This window comes from Bacillus rossius, chromosome 2 (genome assembly GCF_032445375.1).
Source record: "Bacillus rossius redtenbacheri isolate Brsri chromosome 2, Brsri_v3, whole genome shotgun sequence".
In the NCBI taxonomy this organism is placed as follows: Eukaryota; Metazoa; Arthropoda; class Insecta; order Phasmatodea; family Bacillidae; genus Bacillus; species Bacillus rossius.
In genome coordinates, this window is record NC_086331.1 from 22,304,061 (window position 1) to 22,317,551 (window position 13,491).

The 13,491-nt window shown below is 35.5% G+C and overlaps 1 protein-coding gene across 1 annotated transcript in view; it reads left to right on the forward strand.

Moving 5' to 3' along the window:
• The window catches only part of LOC134529168 (syndetin), a 73,468-nt gene extending 61,606 nt beyond the window's left edge, over positions 1–11,862 (forward strand). The window contains exon 18 of the mRNA XM_063362990.1: positions 811–11,862. Within this exon, the coding sequence (XP_063219060.1) occupies positions 811–915 (105 nt within the window). The 3' untranslated portion in view covers positions 916–11,862. The remainder of the gene's footprint in view (positions 1–810) is intronic.
• Positions 11,863–13,491: the final 1,629 nt, after the last annotated feature.

The following is a 13,491-nucleotide window of genomic DNA, read 5'->3' on the forward strand; positions in this document are numbered from 1 at the left end:
ATCTGCATTTAAAGAGATATTGTTCTCCTTTGTAAGTGTTGTGACTTATTCTTAGAAAACATGAAATATGCCATTTGTTATAAATATGTAATTTTTTTCCTTAAAATTGTTACGAAATTATTAATTTGTGCTAAAGCATAAAACGGTGTGTTTCATCATCTACAGTAATGTACATGGTAGCTTGACTAAAATATGTTTTGTGAAACCAGTTGGGGTTTGCAATAATATACTCGTAATACACTCTAACAGGAAGTTGCAGTACAAATAAATTTCCACATTTAAAGTCTAAACACAATCTAACTGATTTGATAAACTATTTTTTGCAGATATTTTTATGTTCCGTATGATCAGTGGCGAACACAGGAATTTTTTTCAGGGGAGAAAGGGTTAGTCAGGGGGATTTTGAAAAAAAAAAAAAAAATAGAAAAAATAAAAGTTTGAACACGTTTATTCAAAAACCTTAGGTATATTACTATTGGCACTAAAATACTGACTCAGTAGTAGCGGTAGGCCGACGTGGCTTTTCACACAGTAACATACTGTCATCACTGATGTTTTGCAAATGTTTTCATAACTTCGGTGGTGGGGGGTTATATTCCCCCATATTACTCATGCATCCACCACTGTGTATGATTGCAACTAAGTGTTCACTGTGCTTTTATATCGCACATTTTTGCTTTTACTGTCATAACTCGTGAATGCATTCTCTTAGTCTATGTATGATTTACTTGTGAGCATCAATTTCAAAGTAGTGTTTTAGCATTCATGGAACTCATATTGGTTGCTGAAGTGTCAGTTTGTTTCTTGCAGGAGTACTCGATGAAACAGCTGATGGCGTTAGTGAACTGTGCCTGTCAGAACAATAAGAAAGCACGTCAGCGCCTCACTTCGCTGCTGGAAGAAATGGGCAGATGAAGCAAACATCAGCAGCCAATGACTGCCCTCATCAGTCCATCCACCTATGTAAAGAATTAACTTATTTCAGCTACAGATATTCTCGTATTATTATCAATATTTTTATATAATGTAGATTTTAATTGTTGATGCATGTATAAAATGTGGCCTTTTGCAGTGCATCTGCTGTGATAGGCTCATAATTTCAAGACTAGCCTTGCTGTGGCATGTAAAAAGGAGTCCAAGTAGGCCATTTATCATTCCCTTTTTGGAATTCAAGCAGCATTTGCGCTTGAACTCTTTTGTTGTTTAAGTTTTATCTGCTGTGTTAGTTACCAAATACTTGTTAAGACATTGTCTTATGTTGTGATTTTTTTTAACCTAGTTCCTAAAAGTTGTTATGTTAAGCTAATATTGCTAGCAATTGATGGTGCCTGTAATATTTTGCCATAGAAATATGTTATAAAAAAAAGAGCATTGTACATTTTAGCTTGATGTACATGCTAATATTTACCATGCTCTCTCCTCTCTGTACCAGGCTGTATTGTAGTGCATACACCCAGGTACTTTGTGAAGTCTTTAATTAATATGTGTTATTTACAGTGCTTTCTATTTATTCCCTAAGTAACAGGCTCTATACAATGTAAATGTGAAACAAATTCACAAAGAGTGTAAGATAATTTTTTTAATTTTGTTCAATAATTCTGATTATTACTTAATTCACTTTCACATATTAAATTTATGTTGCCTTTTCACACAGTCAAATTTAGTATTTAACTAATTTTATAGATTTCAAATGCAATATTTTGCTGTGTTATGTCGAAAATATATTTGTTAATTGTTTTAAATTAAGTCAGTAATGTTTGTATAGTACCATTCACATTGAAATATTTTTCTTAATAATCAAGCAAAAATTAATTCTGACATTTGTGTTTATGTTGGTATTATACAAAACAAAGCACCAAAATAACAATAAAAAAACAGTTGGGAGTGTTTCATAAACTATTTGTCTTTGGTATTTAAGCCTCTAAAATTTATTGTGTATTTATGTATCCCAAAAAATTTGTTAAAACCTCCAAACTTTTTTTTTCTTCTTTATGAATATATTCTTTTTAATAGTATTACCATTTTGTATTCTATTCTGAAGCATACGACATATCGTCGCTTTGCAAACAATACCGCTTTACTGAAATGTTTGTTAGATGGTGTTGTTAGCTATGCAACAATATGCTAGTCACAATCAAATCTTTGTTCAAAATTTTGTCAACTCTTATTCATGTCCTGGAAGCATCTGATGTGTCTATGCTTTTTTAAGTACATCATTCACCAGCGAAAAAATTTGTATTGAATAGCCATCTTTTCTTCCTTGTACTTTAATTTTATCATGGTATTTGTAAAATGTTTTTTACACATATCATCATCACTAGCTATTATGATGGTAGCATGTCCTTTTACTTAGAACATTCAGAAAGCAACTGTTGTTCTGCATACGATTGAAATTACATAATTTTATACTCTTTGTGATATGTTGTTATACAAGTGTGTAAAATGGCCAATGTTGGTGGTATTTGTTATGAGATAGAGCATTAGAATTATTTATTTTACTCCAAATGTGTGACAGCTAGGCCTGTGTGAATTTACGAATACAAATACAAATAATTTACTATTTGTATTAGATTCTACCTCAAATACTTTTACTAGAAAATAACGAATATTCGTTTGCTTACGTATATTTGACATAGCATACCTCGTGAGTTTGTCGTATACCAACATTCACTGTTGAGGTTAAGTAATTTGTGCAATATAAATACCCTTTTTGATGTTTAATGGGATTTCATAATAAAAAATATGAACAATAAGATACGTTTTAAACATGCAACAAGTATGCAAAAAAAATTTTCAGTACTGTCTCGCCAAACAGTAATGGAAAAATGACGTGTATGATTCAAAACGTGGCATGTGTCACCGCAAACTTGAAAACAAAATATTATTTGTATTCATTTTGTCACGCACCAGAAGTGGGAAAAATAAATAAACGTCAACAACCATGTGCTACAACTGCACAAAATACAGACACTCCATTGTGATGGCTATTAAAAAAAATTAAAGCTATACTTTCGACGGCATATAAATCAAGTCACAGTCCATCTAATACCATGCGGCACAGTAACAGCTTACTTGCTTTATGATTCTATGACGAAACAGACTTTGTGACTCAATATATGTATTAAAAAATATATAAATAACGGTTTAGGATTCCAGATCAAATTAGCAGAGATTTTGTTTATAATATTGCTGAACTAAAATACAGTTTACCTAGCTGCCACTAACAAAGAAAATGCATGAGTAACTAGGGTTTAAATACGTAAATATGAGCTTATTTAATTAATAATTTGGAAATACAGCATTTTAAAAAAAAGAATCACATTTTTCATGAAATGGATCTCACTGTATTTTTTAGTTCACGAAAATTTTTGGATCAATATGTAGAGTAGCAAGTTCTGAAAAATAAGGTGAACAAGAACTGAAATGAAAGGTCGGTTGGTTGGTTAGGTTAGGGTAGGTTAGGTTAAGTTAGATTAGCTGCATAATTAAAAACAACTTTTTATTTCAAAATTTAAATATTTTAACAAACATTTTACATATACAGTAAACTCTCGATTATCCGGGTCTGGATTATCCGGTTTTCGGGTTATCCGTGCTTGATTTTTTTATGAAGTTGTAAAAAAATGACGGGGTGTAGCTACGCCATGACTGCGCTGCGCTTTTTTTTTTTTTTTTTTTTTTTTTTTTTACTGCTGTGTCAGAAAGCTATTTACCTGACCCTTCAGACCCTCGTTCCCGCCACCTTCACCCGTCAATTTGTCACACTTTAAACCAAAAAGGAACGCCTTGACTGCTGCTTCCGCCTTGACTGCTGCTTCCGGCTCAACTCCCCCCCCTCCCCTTTTTTTTTTTCATTTTCTTTTCAAGTGTTCTTTTCACAGCGCCCCGCGCTAAAAAAAAAGGTCCCTCTACCTCTATTACCTTCCACACTCCTGACGGCTGGAAGAGGCATTTTTCACTCAGTTATTTAGATCAGTTCTTCCAGGCACATTTGTTTTTGTAATCATGTCTGGTAAAAGGAAACGTAAAGTGCTGACAATAGCAGAGAAGTTAGAAGTTGTGGACAGGTTAAAAAAAAGGAGAAACTGCCGCAAAATTAGCACAGGAATATGAAATTGGAATCCAAACTGTGCGAGACATTAATAAAGCAGCCAGTAACACAATGGGAAGGGGAGGGCTTCTTGAAACCGCCGAGAGAGAGAGACAGAGAGAGAAAGGGAGCATGTTGTACGCCACCAGACACCCCTTCCTCCCCCCACACCACCACCCAACAACAGCCTTCATTCTTTCTCGACAGCTAGCTGCGATTCATGGTCCACAGCCCCAGCGCCAGCATAGCCACGGCCCTCTCTCGCTTTGCAGCCTTTATTTACTGCGTGAACCTTTTTTCCTTCCAACTAACGGTATTTATCCTTGTTTGAAGATGCCATTTAAATCACTCTTTCTTACAAAAGAGCCAACAAGGAAGCACTCGTAATAACCAATTAGTTTAGGATTACTATTTACGTAGTCAAACTGGCGGTGCATTTCAAAACTCTCGTAACTTCGAAGGTCTCGTAGTATCCCATACTCGTAGTTATGACTGTAAAGTGCATCCTAATTTTAATAGGCGGAATTAACAAGAAACAATATCTTGCCGCGCAAAGTAGAAAAATAAAATGCAATAGCTGGAAGGGGGAAAAAAAGGTGTATAATATTGTGCTGTGGTTCAGACACTTATTTTGTAGTGACCCCGGATAATAGGTCGTTAAAAGGGTGGAGGGAGATGCTGAGTTGAGACTGCCGCCGCTCTCCCTCCCGTAGCAATAAAGGGGACAGGAGAAGGATGGCGGCAACACAGTGCCAGTATTGTTTACGGTCCAATAAGCTGGGACACGGTATACAAAGCCTTTGCTTGTACTCATAGAATTCTACTGAAGAGACACTCTTTTGCCAGTAAATACACCATTTTTAAGTGGTGAAACGGATTATCCGGGTTTTTTTATGGCATTCAATTATCCGGGCATCGGAAGGTCCCAATTAACACGGATAATCGAGAGTTTACTGTAATTATTGTAGCTGACTTAACCTAACTACCAACCTTTTGCTTTAGTATTTTTTGTCTAATTTCCCAGAAGGCCACTACACTACATACACATTTACTTCTTCTTTCCTAATTATTTTTGTTACATGAGAGAAAAAAAAACATTTTTTTAGTGGGATTCTAATTTTCATTCTTACTATTCAAATTATGTATTCATAGTCGAAAAAAATTTGATATTCATATTCAATTCAAACTAAAAAAAACTGCTGATATTCACATAGGCCTAGTTACAGCATCATTATTTGTTCCATATTCTCCAGGTTAAAGCTAAATTTTTGGTTAACCAAGAATGGGAATATTCCTCTTACTGTTTTGTGTTCTAATTAAATTTGGTGAGTAACTAGATGGTGGGAAATCACTGTCGTGGTTCTTAGCACCCTTATTGGCTTGTTGTAAAGCAAGCTGATAAGCAGCAGTTGGACAACTAAATGGTGTTGGCAGTCTATTGCGTCACACTGTGACAGATGCAGAACATCACTGTCATAAGTGTTGTGACTGGTGATAGAACATCTAGGTTAAGTAGTAAAGCCTCTGTATGGTAAAATTTAGAGACTTACGTTTTATTTGTGTACCATACAGAGTTATTTACAGAGAAGTGCAATTAAACGTGGCATAATTATACATAGTATATTTTACATTCCGTACTATTCACATAGTGTAGAATTTAGTCTATATGCCTCTGAAACTACTGTAAATTTTCCTTTTATGTATTTTAAGCAAAAAGTTACTGTAATCTAATGCATTGTACACATTTTTAAGCAAGTAATTGTTCATTAAATGTTTCTGTGTTTCCTTTTGCTTTGACAATATTAAAAATAAGTTAAAGTTTTTAAAATATTATTTCCAAACTTGGACAAACTTTTAAGAAATATCAAATATTGAAGGTAACTTGCACAAAATTAGTTTTAAAGATTTTTTTTTTTTTCAATCGGAAAGAAACAATTTATTATAGAGAGGTGAAAATGACTATTGATACAGTATTTTCCAGAATAAAGGTTGGTCTTGATTCTAAGCTATTTTTTTGATTTTATGGAAAAAAAAAATCATGTTATTTAACAACTTCAACATTAAAATAACTTTGATCATAAATATCACCCTCCTAGTATATTTGTTTCCCCTACTCTTTTTGTATCTCCGAGTTTGATGTCCTGGACAGTGGATAACCCTATAACAAAATTTGATAAAAAATCTGTAGAAATTTTTACTTGTTGCAAACAAGTGACATGAAATTCCTTCCTTTTATTAATTACATTTGGTGTTTTCTTTGCTCATAAAAGTTTTGAGCACTCAGCATATTGCATTCTTTAGCTTGACATGTATTTACCATTGTTACTGTGAAACATTGTTAATACAACCCTGTTTACATAAGACACTCATTTATACAGTGTTTTCACAGTTCCATTAGATTTATTAGACAGAACACAAGGATGCAGTAAAACCCTAGTAAGATATTTTCAAGGGCTAAGCTAGTAATAGGTTGTAACTGAGGGAAAAAACTTTTCCTGGGAAAAGGAAACATCCTTTTTATTTTTTGTAATAACATGGAACTATACACAAATCTTTACTAATGCAAGTAAGTGTATTATGATGAAAATTGGGTCATATTTAAATTAAAAGTTAATTTTTTTTATGAAAAGTTATACTATATAATAAAATATAATATAGTGTTTATCAAATTTATCCAGAATCAGCAGGTTACATCAGAAGTAAGTGTTTTTGCTTCTCCAATTCCATAGTTACATGTAGTATTGTGGTTGGAATCAACTTTTTTATGATGTTAAAGTTTTTATGGTAGAAAACACCTTTTAGTTATATCCCAGTTTATTTTGGGCCATAATAATGGTAAGAATGGTAAAGAAAACAAACAGAATGTATATTCGATTATGCCATGCATGGTCTCGCTCTTTCAGCACAGGATCAACCAACCAAAGGTACTGCTGATAGTGTTGTACACACTACACCATGTGTGTCATTTTATCTCATACTCTGGCATCACTTTAAGGATGGCAGTTATAACTATTGTAAATATATTTAAAAATACAATAATTAAAACTTATTTTTCAAATTAAATATTTCAATTCAAAAATTATTAATTTATTTATGGGATATGCTTGACAGAAACTGCATCAGATGGAGAAAACAGCATGAATGAAACATTAAAATATTTTATTCATAACATATTGCATGGGAATGTCTTAATTGAATTTTACTCTATTGCTAGGGTGTCAATATTCTAAAAAGTCAGGGAAATTACAATTGGTCAGGGAAAATCAGTTATTTTATTTGAGATCCTGGAAAAGTACATGGGAATTTCCTGGTTATAATAATTTGAGAGTAAATGTTATGCCCCAATCTGTCACCATCAAGATTGTAAAATAATTATTTTCTAGGTGGTATAAAATGATGTAGGCAAAGTTAAATTTTAAATAAAATGGAGAGAGAAATGGGTCAGCTATGGGTATGGAGGAGTCTGGATTTTCTTTATTTCTTTCAGAAAATTGTGACCTAGGTAAATTATTTTAAAATATTAGTCAGGCAAATTTGTGTCGACACCCTGATTGCTAATAGTTTTCTTTATTTCTGTTGTGTACATTTGCATAATAAGTAGAGGTTCCTATTTAATATCTTTGAATGAAGTGCCAACAAAGAGAAAACATGTTCAAATAGATGCTGCAATACTGCAGTTTTTTTAGTACAACACGTGTTGACTAAAGTGCCAAAATAAAGGTCCGTCCAGGTTTTTATTTTTTAATTATTTTACTGCACCACTACAATCTTCATTAAAAAAAATATTTGTAATTTATTTTCCACAATTACTATTTTTAACACTGTGTAAACAAACACAACCATGATAGAGAACATAAACATATGACCACAAAAAAAAGTACACCATTTTTAGCTGCTCAAGTGCTCTGCTTCATGTTGTTTTTGGGGAACTAAGGACAATACTTTTTTTTATGTACTTCATACTACTTGTTTATTTATTTGCATAGCTGTATGACATCTTACATGGCAATGTTTTGTTAAAACAAGTTAGGCCCGTTTTACAATGGCACATAAACAGAGACGGATCACGTAAATGGAGATGGATCTCCCGGAACATTTCACTACCGCATCTGCTGCTTCCACAATGCACGAAAACGTAACAAATGGCAATCAATTAGATATCATTTTAAGATTATGAAATATTTAATTTTCAAAAGAGTATTATGCTCCGAAATCATAGCACAAGTAGAATTTACATAAATAATAAAAATACTTGAAACAATTTTTAACGTATTGACGACGTCCGGGCCTGCGGCCCCCTTTGAGCCCGATATGCCACCGCCCAAACGCCACCGTCTGTTCAAACCTCCCACTCGTGTGTGCGTGTGTTGCTAGCCCGGCAAGAGGGCACTTAGCTGCAGTGCGCCGCACCCCTAATATATATTAATAAATATTGTAAACCTTTTATTTTCGCCCCTAAATAGTGTCACGACGGCTATGTATGTGTCTTTTATTTAACTAATTCATGATGTTTTGTTATTTAATAAGTGCAGGCACGAACAAGGACGCTCCCTAGCGGGCGACGGAGGAACTAGCATGCAACTTCATTTAAACCATTTTTATTCATATAAGTAATTATTACAGACGGTCTGGGCATGGATGTAATGTACTAATTTTTGTAAGGATTTATGTATTTTTCAATAGTAACCCGGGGCACGCCACAGCTAAGTTGTAACGGTAATTGTTTTCGGCGCGAAGGGCGCCATGTTGCCTCCCTCAAGCCATGAGCTCATCCCAGTCTCCTTCTACAGCCGGCCGAGAGCGGACGTCTCTGCAGACACCCCGAGGACATCACCGTTGTTTCACCGAGTAGTAGTTCTGTAAATTAATTCATCCAAATTGTTTTCTTTTCATCCTCGGGGCCTCTCTCGGTCGGAGAGACTGCATAATTAATAATTATTTACTCTCCGGAGTTTTCTCTCATCTGTGTAGTAAGTAACGGCTTGAGGCGGCCACGTGCGTGGTCCGCCTCCTCACCTAATCTGATTCGTGCCTCGGGCGTTTATAGCTGTATCAACGGAGGATCGTGTAAGGACGTGTACCGTGAGTAAATAAAAAACCAATTAACTGAGTCATGTGTTTTGTGTTCGGGGGGCCACGTGGGTCCCTAACCTGGTCAGTGGCGTGTGGGACGCCCTAAGAGTCCACTGCGATAATTAGGAGCGTGCCCGAAGCTGAGAGCGGGCCTAGTTAGGGACAGGTGCTGCGTAAAAAATCAGGAGGGCTAATATCTCGCCGCACACGGGCCACGTAACGCCCTGAGTTAGAATCTTCCAACCGGGTCCACGTGCCCACTCACGTGGTGGCACCCATTAATTTCCACCGATATTCCCACCTTAACACCGGTACGCCCTCAGTATTTAGAACTTAAACAAACATGACTACCACCGCAGCCAAGCACTCAGCTTCTATTGGTCGCATGGAGCAATGTAAACGGAAGAGCTCAGTCTTGCCAAAATAATCCGTATGAGTCCGTCTCCATCTGACTGTCATTGTAGAAACTCTTTGTCTCTTGAGATCCGTCTTTTTTTCCATGTCATTGTAAGACGGGCCTAAGCCTTTACTATTTTATTAACGAAGGGGTGCGCGAAGCTTCGAAAAGTAGAAGAGTAATTTACAAAACTTTCCCCCCCCCCCCCCCCCCCCATGCATACTAAGAACTTCAGGCAGCCACTGGTGGTGTTCATGTGACAGCTCGGGCAATTATCTTCTTCCACTTATCTAACAAAAATAAAGGGTTCACTCACATCACAAGGAAGCAAGAAAGAAAAAGGTTGCTGCCTTTCACACAAGCACGCAGGCATTGTAGAGAAAAAAAATGTGCTAAGCTTTTACTATACTCTGTTCGAGTGGAGGTGAGAAATTTTTGGCAGGTGCTGCAACAAACATTTAGAATAGCAGCTGGATTGTTTTAAAAAAATCAGCAAAATAAATATGGATCCCCATTAGCTACTCCGGTAATAATTTTCAGGTTTTAATGTCTTAATGTTTGCTGAAGCACTGTCAAAAAGAGTCTCACTTTCAGAGTGTATCTTCTTTTTCCTATGCGTCACAGCTTATTGGAACACAAGCAATATAGCACTGTGCTGCCAGTGGTCCTACTGTATTATTATGAGAGGGAGCGGGGGTTAGTCACCCACTCCTCTCCACCTGCCTACACCCCTTCTTCCCACAGTAATACAAGACAAACGAGATTTGGAGGGGGAATGGTGAGGGTAGCCAGTTCACGGACCTCTACAACGGTTGAAGATGGCTGGAGAACTACCAACACAGCTGGAGATATGGTCGTAAAATGCACAGACACAAACCTTGGCTGGTTTATTGTTAGATTTTTCCCGGTTTCCTCTCTTCCAGCCGAATGCCAACGCAGCCAACCAGCCACGCTGGGCCAGGTGGAGGCAGATGAAACATAACGGTGCTTCACACACTGTGTTCAGATATACCGTATTTACTCGAGTATAGCGCGCCCTCGTGTATAGCGCGCACCACGATTTTTGCAACAAATTCCAAAGAAAAAAAATTGTTTTTCCCGTAAATAAATTGTACTAACATTTTGTGGTACCTGTTAAGTAATTACGTATGAAACAAATGATAATTTAAATTGATGTGTGGTGATGCGTCAGGAAAATACTTAAACTCTGCTGTGTAGACGGAAGATAATGAAGCGCTGTATCGTCACAACTGGTACTTGGACGGGAGGAAGGGAGGGAGGCAGGCAGGAATGTGACACGGAGGACTAGATGACTCACCGGTAGCAGCTGCGACAAAGCGAAGGAAGTGGAAGGGGGGGGACTGGTGTCAACATTCTCTCTCTCTCTCTTTTTTATTTTACTAGCTGCGTTGGCTTTCTGTAGAGGGGGAGGTCTAAAAATAAACAAGAGACCTGCGAGCTTGCGCGCGCACGTGTGTGTGTGTGTGTGTGTGAGTGTGTGTGTGTGTGAGAGAGAGAGAGACCAGGTTGTGTGCGTGCGTGTGTGTGCGTGTGTGTGAAAGAGAGGCCTTGTTGCTTGTGCGTATGTGTGGGGGGCTGGCCAGAAACGTCACCCGTCACCGGCAGTTAACGACTTCCACTGCCCGCCGCATCTACTCACTTTTTTTTTTCCGTGTATAGCGCGCATCCTTATTTTTTTCCTTTACTTGAGGGGAAAAAAGGGCGCGCTATACACGAGTATATACGGTATATACTTACTCTGGAAGTTATATTTATTACCAATACAAACTATATAAAACTTGCATAAGGATTACACTATATATTTTTTAACTCAAAATTGGCATAAATATGCGACCCATACGCAGATAAATATAGTACTTGCTTTACTCGCCATTTTCATTTATCACCTACGTAATGAGTTATGTTTCTTTGACCCAGCAATAGGAAAATATGATAATGTCCAGACAACTGTTTCTTCCAACCAGACACAATGTTATTTTTTCCTTCTCTCTTAACCATATGCCTCATTTTGAGGATGATAGTGTTTGTTCAACAACATTGCACAGCAATATTTTGGTCATCTTACTAAGGGGTTGCTGCATGATATGTGTTACAAAAAAAGTTAAGAATCTAGCAGTTATATAAATGTTAAAGTTATTGATTGGTTTAAGTGAAAAAATTGTAATTAATTTAAGCTGTACATAAATAAAGTGTGAGAGAAACAGCAACATTCTTTGCACCAAATTTTAAGACTTTTTGTTTATTGGTGTTTATACTATACATTTAAGAAAAAAAAAGAAAATCATGCCCCTGTGTTAGAGAATTTGCACAGCAGTCCATTTTTAAGATTTAAAATAATAATTAGTTATAGGCACTAATTATAATGTGTTCTCCTTAAAATGTAGCTATCTAAGTTAATATTGTTATTTCATAAGTAATTTTATTTTAGAATTTTGGCTTTTTATTTGCCGCTGTGATAATTAGTTAAATTGTTCACTGTTTCCCACATTTTATTATTTAGTGTGCAATATACAGAATGTGCTGATAAAACATCTACTGAAGCAGAGTTCTATCTTTGTATTTTAATTAATGTAGCAAAATTTTTAAGTGATCTTCAACTTTGACTTATATTCAGCAAAGACTTGTCCTCTACTTCGATTTGAATTGGAAAAAAAGAATCATCTTCGCACCCCTGTAATATTAAGTATTACTACTTAACTAAAATAAAGCCATTGAGTTAAGTTAAATTTAAATGTATTCAGAAATAATTCAGAGTGAAAATGAAATGAGAATATTTTTGACTCTTTGGTTTTTTTTACTCTGCACAATAGACTTCCAAATCTTAGATGACAACATATAACTTACTCAGGTTTTGTTTAATGAGCTATTCCAGGCCAAGCCATAGGATATTTCTGTGCATGAAATTCTCAGCTTCTTATTGGGTGAATAGGGTATGATGGCTTTTCCTGTAAATTTAACACAATTGCTCTCTTGCATTCTATGTTTTGACTCAAAATTTTCTCAATAGATATTTACCAAATATTATCTGATGGCGGTAAAATGTAACGCAAGTGTTCCTAGTTACTATCACTTATGTGACCTTTTACAGCTCCAAAATAACGCTTAGTACCAAAAACTAATGCTAGAGCTCTCAGAATAAATTAACAATTACCCTTAATTAACAGTAATGACAAGAGAATGAAATAACTAACTTGGCCTATGGCACCAAGCCTTAATAATGTAATTACTTTGTACTGAACTGTTGCTAAATGTAAAATATATTGTAGGGATCTGAAAATATACACATTCAAGTGAGGTGCTTTTAAACTAGGTTTTACTGTACATTCAGCAGCTGCAGTTTAACAAATTTCTAACTTAAACAACGTTAAAGAGTAAAATAATTTTTAATAATTTTACGAACAGTTATTCAAATCTAATATTTTATCTTCTATTTGTCTTGATTTTATATTAGTAGGAATGTGGGATATTCATATTGCAGTGTATTGTTTCAAGTTATATTATTCCAGCTGTGTGTTCTTTAAATGTAATTTTTTGATTAAAATGTCCAAATATTTAGTTGTATCTGATAAATGCTTAAGCTTAACACTGTATGATTGTTTTAATATATGTGAAGATCAAGACATTCCTACCATTTTTGTAGTGTTTGGTTTTTACAACATCTGTGATGCTCTGCATTGTAAATTTGTCATGACTGAAAAGCAAAATGATAATTGTAAAACTAGTACTCCTTACAGTTAAGGTAAAAAAGAATGACTTATGGAAGCATCACAAATGGGATATGTGCATCAAATTTATCTTATAGCTCAGCCTCACATGTTTATGTAATTATTTTTGTTTAAGGAAAAATCCTGCGGATATTTCACTATACAAGCATAGCATATCACTGCAAATTTTGTCGTCGGACATGTAC